This window comes from Odocoileus virginianus, chromosome 17 (assembly GCF_023699985.2).
Source record: "Odocoileus virginianus isolate 20LAN1187 ecotype Illinois chromosome 17, Ovbor_1.2, whole genome shotgun sequence".
Classification (NCBI taxonomy): domain Eukaryota; kingdom Metazoa; phylum Chordata; class Mammalia; order Artiodactyla; family Cervidae; genus Odocoileus; species Odocoileus virginianus.
In genome coordinates, this window is record NC_069690.1 from 18,059,492 (window position 1) to 18,078,283 (window position 18,792).

At 51.3% G+C, this 18,792-nt stretch overlaps 1 protein-coding gene and 1 non-coding gene across 4 annotated transcripts in view; both read left to right on the forward strand.

The window, feature by feature from the left end:
* The window catches only part of KSR1 (kinase suppressor of ras 1), a 166,249-nt gene that overhangs the window by 117,441 nt on the left and 30,016 nt on the right, over positions 1-18,792 (forward strand). For 2 of the 3 annotated variants that reach the window (XM_070478742.1, XM_070478743.1), the window contains exons 3-7: positions 4,543-4,690; positions 9,034-9,493; positions 11,740-11,744; positions 14,728-14,788; positions 18,323-18,406. In XM_070478742.1, coding sequence (XP_070334843.1) covers positions 4,543-4,690; positions 9,034-9,493; positions 11,740-11,744; positions 14,728-14,788; positions 18,323-18,406 — 758 coding nt within the window. Of the gene's footprint in view, positions 1-4,542; positions 4,691-9,033; positions 9,494-11,739; positions 11,745-14,627; positions 14,789-18,322; positions 18,407-18,792 lie in introns of those variants that run through there. The other variant, XM_070478741.1, reaches the window with a different exon arrangement.
* LOC139039296 (small nucleolar RNA SNORA19) lies at positions 5,799-5,927 on the forward strand. Its single transcript, XR_011492615.1, has one exon. It is a non-coding gene; the product is annotated as a small nucleolar RNA SNORA19 (small nucleolar RNA).

Genomic DNA, 18,792 nt, shown 5'->3' on the forward strand with positions numbered 1-18,792 from the left:
AGCGTGTTGTGCCTGGGTGCTGCACAGTAAACAGGCTTCTCGAAATGATCCGCGGGCGGGGTTACGAACGGGCCGGGGCCTGGCCAGAGTAGGGGGCAGGGAGTGGGGGGGGAAGGGCAGGGGGAGGCGTCCATCAGAGGGGACTGGCCGGGATGAGCCGTGACCTCAGGGACCCATGGGCATGGGCTGCCAGCCCCTCTGAGTGAGCACCCAGGGAACACAGACCGGGGGGTGGGCAGACAGGCCATTGCAAAGTTGTCAGCAGCTACTGCGGCCCCAACTGCCCCCTGCCTCGCAATCTACCAGACATATGGAAGCTCCTCTTAACCCACCTCCCAGGTACCCCCCAACAAGGGTTCTAAATTTTAAAAACAGCCAAAACATTTGAATGGTTAGCTGTTTTAAAATAAAAATTCTGATTTCTTTATAAGATGATATGGCAGCCCTCTCGTAGCCTCTCCTCACCCCCTGACCCTGAGAGAGAGCAGAGAGTGGGTTTCTGATAAGCCTTGTCCTTGAGATTCTCGTTGTCTAGTAAAGAGGCCAGAGAAGTGTTTCCAGCACTTGTGTGTGTGTGCTAAGTTGCTTCAGTCATGTCTGACTCTGTGTGACCCCAGGGAATGTAGCCCACCAGGCTCCTCTGTCCTTGGGGTTCTCCAGGCAAGAATACTGGAGTGCATTGCCATGTATTGCCTGTATTGCCATGCCCTCCTCCAGGGAATGTTCCTGACCCAGGGGTCGAACCCATGTCTCTTGTGTCTCCTGCATTGGCAGCCAGGTTCTTTACCCCTAGCACCACCTGGGAAGCCGCTTCTAGTACTTTTATCTCCATCAAAAGATAGCTCAAGGGGCAACATGCCCACACACCTCATTTTTTTTTTTTCTGAAACCTGGTCCTAAGGCTGTGTGTTTGAGACCCTAACTCTACAGATAACCTGCTAACTGATGGGTAGTGTCACTGACTGCAGCTTTTAGGCAGGGTGATTCCCTCTCCCCACTTCAATGATCCAACTTTGCAGGGAGGAGGGATAAGAAAGCAGAAGAAAGCAGAAATCCTAGCGATGCTGGTGTGCTGAGCACTCCCGTTTCACTGAAGACATGCATAGTTCACTCCCCAGAAAGTGATGCTTGTCCTGGGGGATACTGGGCAGCTCCTGCATAAGCGGGATCCTGGGTTGGCTTTTCTATCCCAGGAAAGGGTTCCGTACCCTACCCCCCTCAATTTGTCTACCCAACCCCTGGTTTGAACTGGAGCTTGAAGAGAGCACACAGGAAAGAAGAGAAAGCAGACTTGTTCCCTTATTCCCACGGGATGAACTGAACCCTGCAGCTTCAGGGGAATGAGACCAACTTTCTAGCTCATTCAAAGCTATAAAAGAATGCCTTTTCTTTTATTTATTAATTTTTTTATTTTATTTATTTATTTTTTTTAAGACCATGAATTTGAACCTATTATTTCTCTTATTTAGGGGGTTACTTCACTTGCTAATGACAATGGACTTCCATTTTACAATATAGTTCCCCCCCCACCCCCCCCAGGAATCAGGTAGAAATTACTTCCTTTAATTTACTTTGGAGAAAAAATCATTTTGCCCTGGGTAACTGCTTTGCCCAAGAACACGAGTGACAGTGGGAGTAACTGAAGGTGCTTTGGGACTCAACACACCTGGGTTTGGGTTGTGGCGCCGCCATTTATTAAGCTGCATAGCATGAGGTCGCTGAGCCTCAATAAAATAGGCTTAGCAGCATCTCCTTGCTGAATTGTTTTGAGTGGAGTCAGTACACAAAGCCCTGGACATCTTGTAAAGCGCTAGCAAATAGTTTGTAATAATAAGCGTAGTTACTATGCCGGAGAAACTGAAACTTGAAGCGGGTGGGGAGGAAACGTATATAAAAGGGAAAAAAAAATCCGCCTTTGCATTGTAGCCAGATTAGGGATTGGGTTCCTAGGCTTGTCTTTGTCGTCATCAACACCACCTCCACCCCCAAATCAGGCAGATACTGGAATCTCTCCTTTCGAGAGAACTGCTGAGTCATCACAGCCTTGGGAAAATGCACACGTGTGGTTGAGAACAGAGGCCACCCCGGGGAGAGGTGGAGGGCTGTGTTGTGAAGGACAGTGTCCATTTCCATTTGGTCTTCCCTGTCGGTATTGCCAAGTGGCTTCTCTCAGTGAAATGAGGGGCAAAGATGTCAAAACTGCATTTTGATGAAGAGCATTGTTGAAGGCAATAGAAGAAGACACATGGATTGAATAAAAGCTTCTGCCCTGGGACTATTATCTAAGTATCCTGCTCTCTGTGTTATTCTTATCAAGAGTTTCCTGTGATGTTCTCATCTTATCATCTGGAAGGATTTCTTACCGCCAAGGGTTTGTCCAAACCACTGATGAGCTTCTTGGTGCTCTGGGGGTATCTGTTTATTTCTAATTTTTAGAGTCATTCTAAAGAGCCATGAGATTTCTTTTCCACAGCCCTGGAGATAGAAGAATATTCACACAAGACCAAAGATGGGGAGAGGAGACAAGGCCAGACACCAGAGGCCACATGCCAGGCTTCAGATGTGGCCCCAGCCCCTAGACATCACGAAGTCCCCAAACCATTGCCTTAATGACTCATAGTTGGTATCTTTATCAGGTTTTGTTTTGACACTTGAGTCTAAGATTTATAGCACCATGACCACAACATTGCTTGTGTTAAATCAGACACAATTTGCTAATAAAAATCAATGAAAATCAACTTAGATTCTCAAGAACTGCAAGTTTATATGAATCATTTGATGTGAGTTGTCTGGCTTTCCCTGTTACAGAAAATCCAGAAACTACAGAAAGGGGACAACTTGTCCCCGCTCCACTCCCCCACCCCATTTCTCCACTGGTCCCGTAACTCTTTGAGCTTTCTCTATGCTGGTCCATATCTTATTGCATTGCAATAACTTCTTTTTGTCTTTTTTTTTTTTTTGCCACTTTGTGGGATCTTAGTTTTCCAACCACAGATTGAACTCTGGGCTCGGCAATGAAAACACAGAGTCCTAACCACTGGACCTCCAGGGAATTCCCAGCAATAACTTATTTTCACGTCAGTCACTCCACAAGCCACTTGAGGCAAGGGATATGTCCCATTGTTCTGTGTGTCTGCTTCAGGCTCTGTATGACACGTGACTCAGAGTACTCAGAGCTGGAGGGGTTTCCCCTCTCCTTGTTGAGAGGAAAGAGCACAAATTTTGGAGTCAGTTAGGCCTTGATTCAAATATTTGCTGTCTGTAATCATTTTATTTTTTATTTATTTGTTTGGCTGCGCCGCGTCTCAGTCTGGCGCCCGGGATCTTTCCTTCTGCTGCATGGACCCTCTAGTTGCAGCGTGCAGGCTTAGTTGGGGCATGTGGGATCTTAGCTCCCCAACCAGAGATCGAACCCACGTACCCCTGCATTGCAGGGAGGATTCTTAACCACAGGACCACCAGGGAAGTCCCTGTGTTTGTATTCTTTGTTGTCTAACAAATTACCATGAACTTAGCTGCTTACACCATCCTGCATGTGTTAGCTCACAGTCCTGCAGAAGGAAGACTTTATGGAAGAGTCCCGGAGGACTCAGCCAGTTTACCTGCTTAGCATCTTGCCCAGCTGAAGTCGGGGTGTCAGCCAGGCGGGCTTCTTACCCGGAAGCTTTGGGAAGAAATCACATCCAAGTGTTTTCAGGTCATTCGTTGGCAGAATCTACTTCCTTGTAGCCTCAGATCTAAGGTTCCCTTCTTGCTGGACAGTGGGGGACGACACTGTCCTCTCGAGGCCATCTTCTTCCTTCTATGTGGCCCCCTCCATCCTCAGAGTTTGAATGGGTCCTTTATATGCTTCGAGCATCTCACTACCCTTCACTACCTTGAAACCTTGGAAAAGTCCAACTGAGAATCAGATAAGGCCCGGTAGTAAAGACCTGCACAGATCTTTGTTGTTGTTGTTGTTCGGTTGCCCAGTCCTGCCTGACTCTTTGCGACCCTATGGACTGTAGCCCGCCAGGCTCCTTGGTCCATGGAATTTCCCAAGCAAGAATACCGGAGTGGGTTGCTATTTCCTTCTCCAAACACAGATCTTGGTGAGGGTTAATTCTTTGTAATCCTTTTCTTGGAAGCTAATTTTATTTGAATCCTATCTGGTCTGATTCATATATAGCAAAATTGTAAAGAACCGTCTTTATCTGAAGTACTTGTCATTCTCCAAATTTGTCATGATTCATCATTTTCCCGTCCAGAGGAATAAATAAAAAGAGACTACAGGGCAACATGCCCTCATCAGAACATTTCTGGTTTTTCCCTTCTCTTCTCCCCAGCCCCCATCCCCAAGTTCTGGCATCTTGGCTTCAGCTGCTCTCTCTGGGATGCTGGGGGTGGGGGCCGGCGTTGGCTTCTGGCATCCTCAGACAAGTGGTGGCTGCGGGTCGGAGGCCGGCCCCAGCAGCTGGCCCCTGCCACTCAGCGGGAGGCTGGGCCTGGCCGCGAGGAGGATGACTGCTCACCCACTTCTCTGCCTGTCTTGTGCCTCCCCAGGAGATCCTCCGTGAGCTCACGCTAGATGCCCTGCTGGACATGAACGAGGCCAAGGTGAAGGAGACGCTCCGGCGCTGCGGGGCCAGCGCCGAGGAGTGTGGCCGCCTGCAGTACGCCCTCACCTGCCTGCGGAAGGTGACAGGCCTGGGTAGGTAGGGCCAGTCCCGCTGGCCCCCTCGCCCTCCCTTCGGCCCGGACGCTGCACTTCTCTGCCAGGCCTGGCCTGGCTCCTGGGGCACCAGGGCTTTTGCTGGGATGGATGAGGAGCTGGGTGGGGCCGGTGTGACCAGGGTCTCTGGGCCGGCTTGCAATGGCTGGAGTCCACGCTCAGAAAGTGCGTGATGGACCCCACTCGAGGCAGAGGCCCTTGAGACAGAAGGCTCCCAGGTCCCACTGGTCTGGCCAGTGTGAAGCTTTAGCCATTGTTGCCAACCCCAGGCTGGGCAGGGCTGCATGACTTCCCTCTGTGGAACACAGAGGTGTTCCTACAGAGGTAGGTAGGGCTCTGTGACCCTTCCCTAGCTTCCTTCTCATCAGCCCCCTCCCCGCCCACCCTCTCCCTGCCTCCGATCCCTACCCGCCCCCCGCCCCCCCCGCCCCCCGGCCTCTGCATCCCCATCTGGGCTGTGTGCTCAGAAGGCACGCGCTGGTGTGGGCTCAGCCTGAGCCAAGCATGCGGACAGAAACTGTACACAGTTCAGCTGTGAGTAAGGACATGGCTGCCCCAGGCGACGTGTGTAATCCTGGAATGATGAATAGTGTTCCTCAGGAACTTATTTGCAGGCTTTCTCAGTCTTACCCTGGAAATAGCTTCAAATGCCCAGACTTACCGCTCCCATGACCACACAGATAAGCCTTTAAAATGAACCTAATGAATGGAATTAGCTCCGTTTTTTAATTAGCTGAGCCTCATGTCTTATCTCCAGCTGCCTGAAGCTTAAGGAAGGCTCTGAAGTTTATATTCAGCTTGATTTTCTTTTCCCCCCAGAGAAGATGGTGCTTAATTTCTTCCCTGGCCCCATTGTATCAAGTCTTCCTCTGAACACAGAGTCCAGAGTTTTAATTGATTTGGAAAACCTCAACACATCAGGCTTCTGGCAAGTGCCAGGAAGTAAACAGCACAGGGACATAGTTAGCATTCTTATCTCTGCATTTTACAGAGAAGGAGACTGAGCCCAGAGAGGGGAAGGGGCTTACCCAAGGACACACAGCAGTGGGTGGCAGAACTGTGACTCGAGCCTCAGCCCTTGCTGCCCAAGCACATTTCATTGTCTTTTTTCTTTATATCAAGAGAAAAGATATTTCTGATGTGCTAAATAAACCCCTGGAGGTAAATTAGCGGCATGACTAATTTAGCCATTGCTGTCAGTCTCCTTCAGACAACCGCCAAAAAAAAGTACCTGCCTCCCAAGCTGGGAATCTGGGGGACCTTGTCAGTCCTTCCTCTTAATGCCTGTGTTGTAAGGAGTTGAGGAGGCTCTGGCCACTGGGTGGTGGTGACCTCTGTGTGTTAAGGCTGCTGTCTGTCCATCCTGAATGCCAGGATCGGAAGATCACTAATTTACGAAGCACTTGTTATATGTTCCCTTTGTAGCTGGAGCATCAGAGGCTCTGGATGAGTTGTGTGAGATCCCACACCCAATATTCAGTCAGGCTGGACTTTGCTCTGTTTTCTTCCTTAGAAGATGCTTTTCCCATAGTGCCCCAGAGCAGGCCCTGGGCAGAGGGTCCTTTCCAGGTGCTCTTTCTCATTCCATCTTAGCTTGTGGTGCCCTCCATCTCCAAGAGGGACCTGCCACACCCAAGTCCAGGGTGCAGGCAGGTGGATGGGCCTGCCCAGCAGTGGCCACACTTCAAGTGTACCTGCTGGGGACTGGGTGGTACCTGTGATCGCCCTGTCTCTCAGATCCTGCAGTCAGAATCTTCATGGTACCTGGCAGACTAGTTACTTAACCTCAGTGTGCCTGAGATTCCTTATGTGTAAAATGGGCATACTAACAAGACTTCCTCTCATGGAACTGTTGGAAGATTAAATGAGTTAATTAAGTTCATCTACTTAGTCTAGAGCCTGGCACATATTAGTATGTATTTTTCAGTATTGGGCCTGTGGGGTGATGGCAAATGTTGACATCTCTGGTCTTAAGAAAGGTGATGAAGGATATTTCTTTATGCCTGTGGCTGGTGAACAGGGGAGGGTCATGCTTGCTGATTCTTCCTATCCGTCTTCCATAGCAGACATCACTAATCAATCCCCGAGCTCTTCCTACTTGGTGACTCCAGACTCATTGTCAAGCAGCCACTGCCAACTGACTGGTGTCCACATGCAAAACCAGAGCCATTTGCCACCCCTGAGCTGGCTAAACTAATGGTGACCAAATAGACAATTTGAAGAATTGGGGGCTTGTTTCCTTGGGTGGCAGACTTGTGCATAGATCCATGGAACTCATTCTTTCATTCCCTCAACAAGAGCAGTATTTAAGTTTAGGTGTAGATCTTGACCATGGCTTCCCAGGTGGCTCAGTGGTAAAGAATCTGCCTGCCTATGCAGGAGACCTGAGTTCAAGCCCTGGCCCGGGAAGTTCTCCTGGAGGAGGAAATGGCAACCCACTCCATTATTCTTGCCGGGGAAATCCCATAGATGGAGGAGCCTGGCAGGCTTTAGTCCATAGGGTTGCAAAGAGTCGGGTGCAACTGAACACGCGTGCATGCGTAGGTCTTGGCCACTGTTCTAAAGGAGCAAGCATAAAGAATATACAGACTAACTCATCCAAGTTGATTCATGAATAGAAAGTCACCATGTAGTGAGGTAGAAGGAAGGGCATTTGATGAGAGGATGGAATAGACAAACTCTAAGAATTGGGAAGGTTAATATCACTCCACCTTCCCTAATAGATGGCTCTGTGGGCTGGGCTTTATCACCTTTGATGATAAAAGAGCTCATTAACTCCCAAGGCTGTGTTGTTACAGGTTATTCAGAATTGGTAGCTTTGTGGGAGGAGGTCCAGGGCTGTGGTTGAGATCAAGGGCTCAGTTCTCATCTCACTGCTTACTTTGCTATGTGTACTTGGCAGTATACATGGCCTCTCTGAATCTCATCAACCTTACCTTGCTGGGTGGATTGAGGGAGACAGGGTTCAACATGCTAAGTTGAAGAATTACAGGGTGGAAGTTCATTTTGTCTTGAGTCAAAATCTCCCCTCCTGTGCTTTCCACTCATTGATAAATATGAGGAGGGATGTGTCCTCTTCCCATGACAAGGTCTCTGTAGACTGGCATCCTTTCTCCGTGCCTCCACCCCTTCAGTATCTCGCCGTCTCTGTAAGGTCAAGCCTCAAGCCCTTGGCAAGACATCCAAGGCCCCTCTGGAGCTGGTCCCCAGTGGACTGACCCTCCAGCTTCATCTCTCACCTCTCCCTGGCTTGTCCTGACTTCTCAAGGCACCTGGGACTCTGTGTGGCTGCCGCAAGATGCCCTGTGCTCCCCGCACGTGCTGTCCTCTCTGCGGGATACGCCTTCCCCAGTTCTCGCTCAGCGGGCCCAGCCCAGCTGCCACCTCCTCTAGAAAGCCCCCTGACCCTCAAGCTCTTTAGGGTCCTCCTCCTCTGTACTCCCTCAGTCTCCATGCGTCTCTGTGTCAGCATGCAGCACGCCCAGCTGAGTGTCCATCACTCTCACTGGACTCGTCATGCATCCCAGACGTGCCTTTTTATGCCCTGACATCCGGCATTCAGTGAATGCTTGCATGAATGGACAGACGTGTCATTGATTTGCAGCCCTCAGAGCCCCAAGGCCTCGGGAGCCTCAGACAGAGGGTCGCCGTGGGAGCAGCCAAAGTCACTCATAGGCTTCTCTCAAAAGGAAGTGGCTGTTGATCTCTTTCTAGCTGGGTCTCTCTTCTAGCAACTTCCCACGGCAGTTTGCTTTCAGAAGGTCCGTGCAGCCCCTTTTCCTGTTGATTGAATTTTCTCAGAGGAGAGTTATCCCTTTACAGCCTAACTCTTAAAAACAAACAAACAAACAAACATATGCACCTTTATTTTTTATTTGTTTACTTTTGGCCACCCCTAGTGGCATATGGGATCTTAGTTCCCCGACCAGGGATCAAAGCCATACCCCCTGCAATGGAAGCACGGAGTCCTAACTTCTGGAGCACCAGGGAAGTCCCTATGTAGCCTAACTCGTAGAGACCACTCACCACTTCCCTTTCTGAGATCACTCACTTTGGGGGTGGGTCTCCACACACCTGCCGGTGGGAGCCCTGCCCTATTCCTCTCTGGGTTCCATTTTCTTCTCTGTATGTCGAGGACAGTAGTATCTGCACTGGGGTCCTGACAGTCAGCTGGGTAGCATGTGTGCTCGAGTTGCCTTTATAAAATAGGTGACGGCTGGCAGCTATGGCTGATGGACTGTGCTTCTTGGGTGGTTCCTGGCCACCTCACCTGTGACTCCCTCTGGCCACAGCCACCTGTGACTCGACTCTTTGGCCCACAGGCGGGGAGCACAAAGAGGACTCAGGCTGGAGTTCGTCTGATGCCCGGCGGGAAAGTGGCTCCGGGCCTGCCGCAGACACCCTTTCGCCAGCCAGCCTGCCCTGGCCTCCGGGGAGCTCCCAGCTGGGCAGACTGGGCAGCAGTGCCCAGGGCCCACGCTCCGCCTCCGTGTCCGCTCTGCCCGCCTCGGACTCCCCAAACCCCGGCCCCGGTGAGGGCCTGTCGGACCCCTTTATCTCCCTGCACGCCAGCGGCCGGTTGACCCCCCGCGCCCTGCCCAGCTTCATCACCCCGCCGACCACGCCCCAGCTCCGACGGCACACCAAGCTGAAGCCGCCCAGGACGCCGCCCCCGCCCAGCCGCAAGGTCTTCCAGCTGCTGCCCAGCTTCCCCACGCTCACCCGGAGCAAGTCCCACGAGTCTCAGCTGGGGAACCGCATTGACGAGGTCTCCCCGATGAGGTAAGTGTCCTTGCCAGCCAGGTGCCGAATTTGCCACCTACTGAAAGTTCTGACTACAGTTTTCTCTCTGTAAAGGTAATATAGGCTCGGTTTTTAAAGGATAAAATTGACCAACATAGAAACTACAATGTAAAAAGTGAAAGATGCTCCCATTTCTCAGTCCGCTACCCAGACTACCTGAACTGTTTGGGCTGAATTCTATTAGATATCTTTTTATGTACACACACACACACACAGACACGAAGTGATACTATGTATTAGTCAGAATAGACTGGGTTATACTGCAGTAACAAATACCCCCAGGTCTCTGGGTCTTCAGATAACCAGAGATTTATTTCTTGCTCATGATTCCTGTCTATCACCAGTCAGCCTCATTCCAGATTCAAGGCCAGAACATTGTCTAGAACATCCCACTGTAGCAGAGGGAAAAAAAACTTTACTTATTACAACTGAGCAATTAAATGCTCTTTCCCAAAAGTTCTACACACCATTTATGGCCCTACCCAAACAAAAGAACCAAGAAATGTCATCCTCCTCTATGCCCAGAAGGGGGAACTAGAATATCTTGCTGAAACTGCTAATGATTATCAAATACTATGTACTCTATGCTATAACCTATTTTTTCAACTTACTTTTCTTTCTGGGAACTAAATATCAGTTCATCTTGAACTACCTTACTCTCTTATTTATTTATAAAAAAATTTATCTATGTATTTTATTTTATGGCCACAGCATGTGAGATCTTAGTTCCCTAACCAGGGATCAGACCCATGCCCCTTGCATTGAAAGTGCAGTGTCTTAACCACTGGGCCACTAGAGAAGTCCCTTGATCTATGTATTTTAAATAGTTAGTGACAGTCACATGGTCCAGTATTGCTCACAAAGAACTTTGTAGAGGTTAAAGTTGTCCCCTACCATTTTTCCTTTCCTTTCAGGAACCAACCAGGTTATCAGTTTTGTATATATCTATAATTATTCAAGCTATCTCATCTTTTAAACTTTTTAAAGCCTCTTGCCAGGGTATAGTTTAATTCCTCCCCTCTTGATGGATATTTAGGTCTTTGTCCTTCTCTTTTATAAAAATCGCCCTTGTTTATATACCCTTGTGGAAGGGAAGGGGGAGTTTTCCTTGGGTGCCTCTTATCTTCTTGTGCTTCTGAGGGTGGGGAACGCGGCCTCGCTCCTGACATGGTTGTTTTGGGTTTCAGGTGGGCTTGTTCCCCATCCCAAGGCAGGCTCTCTTGGGTCCCTTGTGGGATGGACCTTGGACAACTCTGATGGTTCTGAGTGTGTGTCACCCAAGGAGAGAAATCTAGCTGTGACCTACCTGCCACTCCCGATCAGACTGTCCTGCTGGGGCCTGGGGCCTCCCTCCTCCCTGACCCGCAAAAGGGGCTGAGCCTTCTATCCGCCCCTGGATCTTCTGTCTGAAACACAGTGATAACAACCATGTGGACACATGGATGTGGGTCATTCAGAGGGCATCCCAGTGACTCTCTCATTTTTTTTCCCCCTGAAAAGAGTGTTAGGGGGCTCTGGGTGGAGAACAGAGTCTCGGGCAGATGACACCACTTCCTTGGGTCCCACTGCTGGTGAGCTGGGCCTTGCACCCTGGGATTCTGAGTCAGGTCTCCACAAAGACCAAAGCTGGCACCGACACAAGTACTCAGACCACCCTGCCGCCCTCGATGAGCCCTGAGGCTGGACTGAGTGCCCTGGGCTCCCAGCTGTCTTCGTCCCTGGGTCAGCGGCACCCCCAGGAGATGTCGCTCAGGCCCTACTTGGGGGACTGCCTCTCTGCTTTTACAACTGTCCTCCTCGCCTCCTGCCCCAGCCACTTCTCTGGCTCCCTGAGCCGCCCTCCTGCTTGGTCCGAGCAAGCAGGGGTTTGGGCAGGGCTCCTTCACATAAAGGCATGTGATCTTGGGAGATTGTGAGCCTGTTTCCTCAGCTGTGAAAAGGAGTGAACTCTAATTACCATGCAGGTAGCTGGTGAGGGCTAGGAAATCTCATGTATTAAAGCACAGTGTATGGCTCCATTGTCCAATGAGGAGTTGGGAGGGGGCCACCTCTAGCCCTTGTCATTGAGGAAAGTCCCCAGTCACTCAGCCAGCCCGTCCCCACACAGGGCCTCAAAGTCCTCATCCAAGCACTGTATCCGCTCCTGCCCAAGGACTGATGTGCCGGGGGACACCAGGCCAGCACGGTGACATAATCCCGCTTTCTCTCTTTTTTGTCTCCTCCAGGTTTGGTAAGAGTGATTCATTTTCATCCCCTCTGCCACCCAGGAGTCCTGTTTCTGTTGCTGTCCCCATCGGGGGTGGATTTCTTCGACCCTCTCTTATTCCCTGGCCTTTCTGTGGTTCAGAAGCAGAGATGCTGGGCTGCGCCTCAGGAAGTAGCTCTTAGGACAGGGAACCTTCAGATGATGAGGTGGTTCAGCCCAGCCTGCAGCTGCCCTGAGAAGCAGGCACCATGAGAATGTCACCGTCTGTGGGCCCCACTTGCACTTTGCTACCCCTACAGGTGACCTCTGGCAGGAGTTGTTTACCTGCTGAGCTGCCGTGGTGATGCCATGCTCCGGGGAGAGAGGTCCCTTATGTTCAGTGTAGATGGACGGTAGCCATCTGCAAGGTCCAGCTGACCTCTTGGGACCCTCCACCCTGTCCAGGAGAGGGATATCCCTGGAGGCAGGAATGTGATCATCTCTGAATGAGGCCTGAGAGATCAGAGGGTGTGGATGTCCCCTTGGAGGGGGTGGTAAGGATGCCCAGGCAAGCTCTGAGTCCCTTTTCCACATCTGGGTTGAGAACTGATTCTTGTACGAGGCTGTGCTCCGGGGCATCTCTCTCCAGAGTCAAAGCAGAGAGAAACAGCCTCTGAGGTCTGCTTTTAATTGTCTCTGTGGAGATACAGAGGCATCTGATTTTGCCTGAGCAAAATAGCAGCTTGTTTTTGTACTATTCTATACTGGGTAAATAGAGTGAAGAGGCTGTCAGCAGGGTCTGAGAGATGTGGAGTGGGGTAACCGACAGTGACTTTGCCAAAATGGATCTGACTGCAGGACCTCCAGGGAGGTGTAGGGCAAGGAAGGAGGGAGACTGCCCTTCCCTGTCCCCAGGGCACAGGCAGAAGCTCCCATGACCCCTCACAGAGCCTTGGAGGAGAATCCAGCATCTGCATCCCTGGATATCCATCTTCCCAGTTGCTATAGTGACTCAGGGAACACAACAGTGAGGCTGCTTCCCCAGTTTGCCTGGAAGGTGAGAGGAGGCCTTTAGGACCAGTGTTTCACCTCCATCAGGGACAGCATCATCTCATATCCTTCCTATCCCAGGCCTGTGGCAGATATTAGTAATCAATTGTAGGTTGTCTTCATGATCAGAGACAGCTTCATCTCACCTCTGTCCTGTCCAAGGCCTGTCTCAGAGGTTACTAATCAATTGTAGGTTGTCTTCAGGATCAGGGAGCACCTCATCTCACCTATGTCCTAGCCTAGTCCTGTGGCAGACATTACTAATCAATCACAGATCATCTTCAGAGATAGATGGTTAAAATCTCATTTTCCCACTGTCTGTTTCTCCTAGTCTGGCAGCCTAAACCCTTTTAGATCCATATGATTTCATGGCCTTGGCTACTGACTGGGGTGGGGTGCCTCCTCCCACAAGGGAGTTGGGAGGAGTCAGGCCCATGGCAGATGTGCTGGAGAGATTGTGAGTTCAACCATCAACAGGTGGCAGAGGTCCCCATCAAACTCCCCTTGTTGTAGCAGGGAAGTCAGTACCTCCATCATGCCCTTCTCCTGTGGTTGGGTATCTGGTACATGGTTTTAAGTGAACCACCACTTATTGAGCACCAGCTGTGTGCCAGGCCAGCATGGGGTGGAGGGCTGACTCAGAGGATGTGAGGTGGCCACAGATCCCTAGAGCACTCTGTTCCCGACCTTTCTGAGTCACAGATCTCTTTGATAATTGGATAAAAATCTAGACCTTCTTTCTAAGGAAAATTCTGCATCAACCATCTCCAACCTTTTTGGCACAGGGACCAGTTTCCTGGAAGACAATTTTACCATGGATGATGGTGGCGTGGGGGTGGGCAGGGGAATGGTTCAGGCAGTGATAATGTGAGCAATGGGGAGCAGCAGATGAAGCTTTGCTGTCTCATCTGTCACTCACCTTCTGCTGTGTGGCCCAGTTCCTAACAGGCCATGGATCAGTACCAGTCCACAGTCCAGGGATGGGGGACCCTTGCCCTACATCATCTGCTTACCAGTCCAGAAGAGTCCCAGACCCCCTGCAGCACATCCGTGGGCTCCTTTGAGAATTCCTGCTCTGGGAGGAGATAGGCAGTATTGAGTATGGGCAGAAGCTGGGATGGGGAGGAGTGGGGGTCTCTCTGGTGAAGGAGGGGAGAGGGAGTTAAATGTTGGCTGCCAGTGGATGACAGATTGCTTCCAGCTGCTCTTCTACTGCCCAACCTACTATACCACCAACTCCAGGGATGCCCATTCAAATAAGGAAGCCAGGGCTGGAGAGAGAGGCCAGGGTGCCCTCTTGGAAAGCATGCAAAGCTCATGGCCTAAGACTTCCCCCAAGGCTCAGACTGAGTACCTGGCTGGGGCTGGACCACAGGAGACTGTGTGAAGCTTCACCTTGTCTTTTCTTTACCTTCTGGGATCCGGCAGTGGTGGCTCTCAGAGCAAAATGCCCAAGGTGCTTCTGCCCGGAGAGCTGGATGTGCTGCATGGCTGCCAGCCTCACCCCCTCCGCCAAGGGTCAGGCAGCTTCTACCTGCGTAACAAGAAGAATTGGTGCCCTGTGGGTGCCTCCACAAGGAAGTGCAGGAGATGGGGGGAGTTGAACTGCTGTCCTCACCTTGGCATTGCCTTCTGCCTCACAAGCCTGTCTTCCTCCAAAGCTGGAAATCTCCCAGGGGCTGTTTCTGAACTGTCTGCAGAGGCTAGGTGGTAGCATCTGTTGGGGGGTGGGGGTAACCACACTGGCCCCACTTTGGTCTCGCCTGGCCATCCCTGTCTTGATTAGAGGCAGGTTCAGGAAAATGGCCCTCGGCCATGTGGTTGGTTTTGCCCTGCCCACCCCCCCCAACCATGTGGTTGGTCTCCACCCCCACCCCCACCCCCCAGTCTGTGATCTCTGAGACAGCAGGTCCCAGGTACACACCGTCCAGGTAGGAAGAACCCCCTCAGCCTGCCGACCTGGCCTCTTTCCCCGCAGATCTCCCTCACGGATCCCCGCAGATGGTACGAAGGGACATCGGGCTCTCCGTGACACACAGGTAGGCCTGGGTGGGCTGGGGTGGGGAGGGGGCACAGAGCTGGTCTGGGACCTGTATAAGCTGAGCCCTGCTGGGGGGTCACTCTACACCGCTGGAGCTCTGTCCTGACCCTGTCTCTCAGGGCTCTTTATGTGTCTGTCTGTCCATTCCTCTGTGGACGTGGCACCCACCTGGAGCCCCTGCCTGTCACCAGCAGCCCTTTTGGACTTGCTGGCCCTTCCCTGCCCCTCCTTGAGTCTCCTTCTCCATCTGCTGAGGGAAAACACAAGTTCCAGGAGAAACAGGGAGCTGAGAGCATCTCCCTAGGTCTGGCATGGCGTCACCTCCATGGACATAACTGGCCACACATCAGAGCCCCGTGGAGCTTGATGAACGCCAGGCTCCATCTATAAGCTTCTTGGGTTGCCAGTCAGGATTCTCGCAACTTCCAGGGACTGGTGCTTACGCAGCTGGTGTGGCTGGTGAGGGCCCATGACATGGATCGCCCAGAGGCCTTAGCCTCAACACTCGTGAGGCTGGCGTGTGCTGCCAACAGCAGGTCTCAGCAGCATCTTGTCCCCCCACCGACGGCCAGCAGGGCAGTCCTTTGGGATCCCTGTCCTCTGGCCGCCCCATTAAACAAGTCGTGAACATGGCCAGGCACGCTCGTTGAGAGCCTTGCAACTTGCCAGGGCCTTTGGTTTCCCCTGGAGTGTCCCTGCTACACTCTGGCCTGTGCGGAAGGCCAGCCCCGAATCCTCGCCCCGTGAGGCAGGCTTGGCTCAGAGGGGTTGAGTAGTTTGCCTGAGGTCTCACGGCCACTGAGACACTCTTGAAACCGCTGACTGGTGCCCAGGCACTTCCGTCCCAAGCCTTGGCAGGGCCTGGATGCCCGTCCCCAAGAGCCCCTGGGAGGAGAGTCCCTGGCACCAGGAGAAGCCGTCTGAGTGAAGGTCCCTCAAGCACACCCAGTGCCATCTTCCCTGCCAGGAACCCCTCCCAGCCTCGGTTTCCCTCTCTGCGATTGGGACTTGCTGCCAGTCCTGTCGGGAGGATGAAAGGGGGGACGTGCCTGTGAGCCTCATGCACCCAGTGCTGGGAAGCACTTGGTGGTTAACTCCCGGCTCTGGCCCGAGGCAGACTGACTTAGGTAAGGGACACCGGGATCAGCAGGTTGCTCTGTTTCATTTCTGTCTTGGCCACACCTGGTCTCACAGAGGATTTGATGGACCCCGCGCAGCAGCATCCATCGTCTGGCTTCGCCAGGTGGCCCTGCCCGCCCCGCTCCAGGCTCTGGGCTTGGGTATGGGACATCATGGTCACACTCTCTTGGATTTTTAAATTCATGATCCGAGCCTCTCTCTGCAAGAAGTTCTGAAGCATTTTGGTCTAATCATAGGGGAAAAAAATATTTTATAATGCTTACTCCACACCCCCAAACCTCCCTAGCGCCTGCCCCTTCTCTGGCTGAGCCCCCAACTCTCATTTCAACCTGTTTTCTGGATTTTCTAGTGGAGGCCATCTTGAGAACCACTGAGCTGCTCCCCTAACCCCCCTGTTAACAGGAGATTAAAGGCCAGAGAGACTGTGTGGATCCCAGAGAGGCTGGATCAGAGCTCCTTAAAAGGCATTCCAGGGACTTCCCTGGTGGTCCAGTGGCTAAGAATCTACCTTGCAATGCAGCAGACCTGGGTTCGATCCCTGGTTGGGGAACTGAGACCACACATTCCATGGGGCAACTAAGCCTGAAACTACTAAAACCACTCTAGAGAGTCTGTGCTGCAATGAAAGATCCGAATGATGCACTGAAGACCTGGCACAGCCAAATAAATGAATGAATAAATATTAAACAAAAACGTCATTCCAAGGGGGTGGGTGACTTTCTCCTAGGCCTGGAGGCTCCCATCTTGGCTAGGAGAAGCAGTGACGTTCACACCCACAGTCCAGGCTCTGCACATTACACGGCACACGTGATTCTCCTCAAGCCCTGAGAGGGGAGAGTGTTGGCCTCTTTTGCAAAGACTTGGACCCATCCCACAGCCAGCAGTTGGCAGGATTCAAACCCAGTGTGGCCTGACCGCAAAGCCCAGGCTCTTTCCCTCCTTTTCTGTCCCAGTGGTTCAGAGACCTGAGGTCTGCCCCCGCTGCACAGCACCCCACCTGTGTGACCTTGGGAAAGTCACCTAACCTCTCTGAGCTGGGTTGCTTGCCTGTGTCCTCAGAATCCCTGACCTGCCTAACTCCCTGGGGTGGTCACTCCCAGGAGTGAGCTAATGTTTATGGATGCATCACAAACTGTTCCCCAAGTCCTGTTGCTATTTGTTCTGTTGTTACTATGATATCCTATGCTTTTAAAAATCTAGTCCTCCAAAACTGTGAGTTCTTTCTGCCCTTAGGCTCCCCATCTTGTGAACAGACCTTGGACTTTTTTTCCTGGGAGACAACCACCCACTCTATCCCCATCCTTCTTTTCAGTGTATCTTTTGTGGATTGTTAAAAAATTTAGTTTGGATTGAAATGCATGTATAATTCAAACCTCCAGAGGATGTATATTTATGAGAAAAGTCCCCTCCCGCTGCTGTCATCAGTGTCCCAACCCCCACACCCCCCCCCCCCCCCCCCCCCCCCCCCCCCCCCCGCCCATAAGCTGATCTTGGCAGTCTTCTATGTGTCCCCCTGGAGATATTTTTGTACAATCAAATACATATGTAAATTCTTCCGCCTCCTTTTTTATTTTCACAAAAATATTGCATATATTATACACACTGTTCTATACTTTGCTTTTTTCTTTTTAAAATTGAGGCGTAATTTATATGGAGCTAAGTACACAAATCCTTAACATATGTATACACCCACATACACCACCCATATGAAGATTCAGAACATCCCCATCCCAGAAAGTTCTCTTTGGCTTTTCTTAGTCCATAGTGCTACCATCCAGAGATGCTATTCCCTTCTGTCATCATAGATTAGATTTTCCTGTACTTGAACTTCAAATAAATGGAGTCATGTAGCATTGGACCTTCCTTTTTTCACTGACATTGTAATTTAGTGATCACTCCCCATTTGCATAAAAAGAGCTTCCTTACTTTATTTTCCGACTGTTTGGTGCTCAGTTGTGTGCATGGACTATACATTATACAGTCACCTGTACACCTCAACAACATAGCTCGTTTCTAGTCTCTTCTGCCACAAACATGCTGCAGTGAGTCACCTTGTCAGGACATCATTTGACACCCGTGGGAGTATCTGTTGGATGAATTCCTGGGACTGGAATTGCTCCATGGATGCACTTGTAATTTTGATTGCTTTTGCCAATTTGCCTGCCAGAGAGCTGGCATCGGTGACCACACCAGCTTTGGCAATGAAGACTTTGTGGCCGAGAAATCTGAATGCCTGGGGAAAGCAGTGGCCCTGGGTGTCCCTGCCCTCCACTTGAGAGGGCGCCCGGGTGTCTGGGGTGGAACCGATTCTCCTGGTTTCCCTGTGGTCCCCTGTGGGGACCCTTCTCCATCCTGGCCTCTCTGAGCATTTGCATGTGTCCACCCCCTGCAGGTTCTCCACCAAGTCCTGGCTGTCGCAGGTCTGCCACGTGTGCCAGAAGAGCATGATGTTTGGAGTGAAGTGCAAGCATTGCAGGTGACGGGTGGAGGGCGGCAGAGGTGGGAGGGGGGCACAGACTCCATACTTCCAGTTCAGGAAGTCTTGCTACTTGGTTCTTGGCCTCAGGTCAAATCAGAGTTCAAAGGAACTCACTTGAGAGTTCCAAAACCTATTCCTAATCTCAGTACATCAGGGGGTAATCAGCCCTCTCTTGGAAGAATAAGGAAGCATCAGGCAATGCATTGTTAGAAGAAGGGACTATTTGAGGTGGGCTTTGAAGGATGAATAGAAGTTTACCAGCTGGACTAAGGAGGAAAGAGAATTCCGGGTCAAGAAAGCACCTTGTGTAAAGGCAGAGTGGAATGGCAGAACTTTTCTGGAAACTGTAAGGAGTTCTGAAGTTTAAGGTTAGCACATAAGGA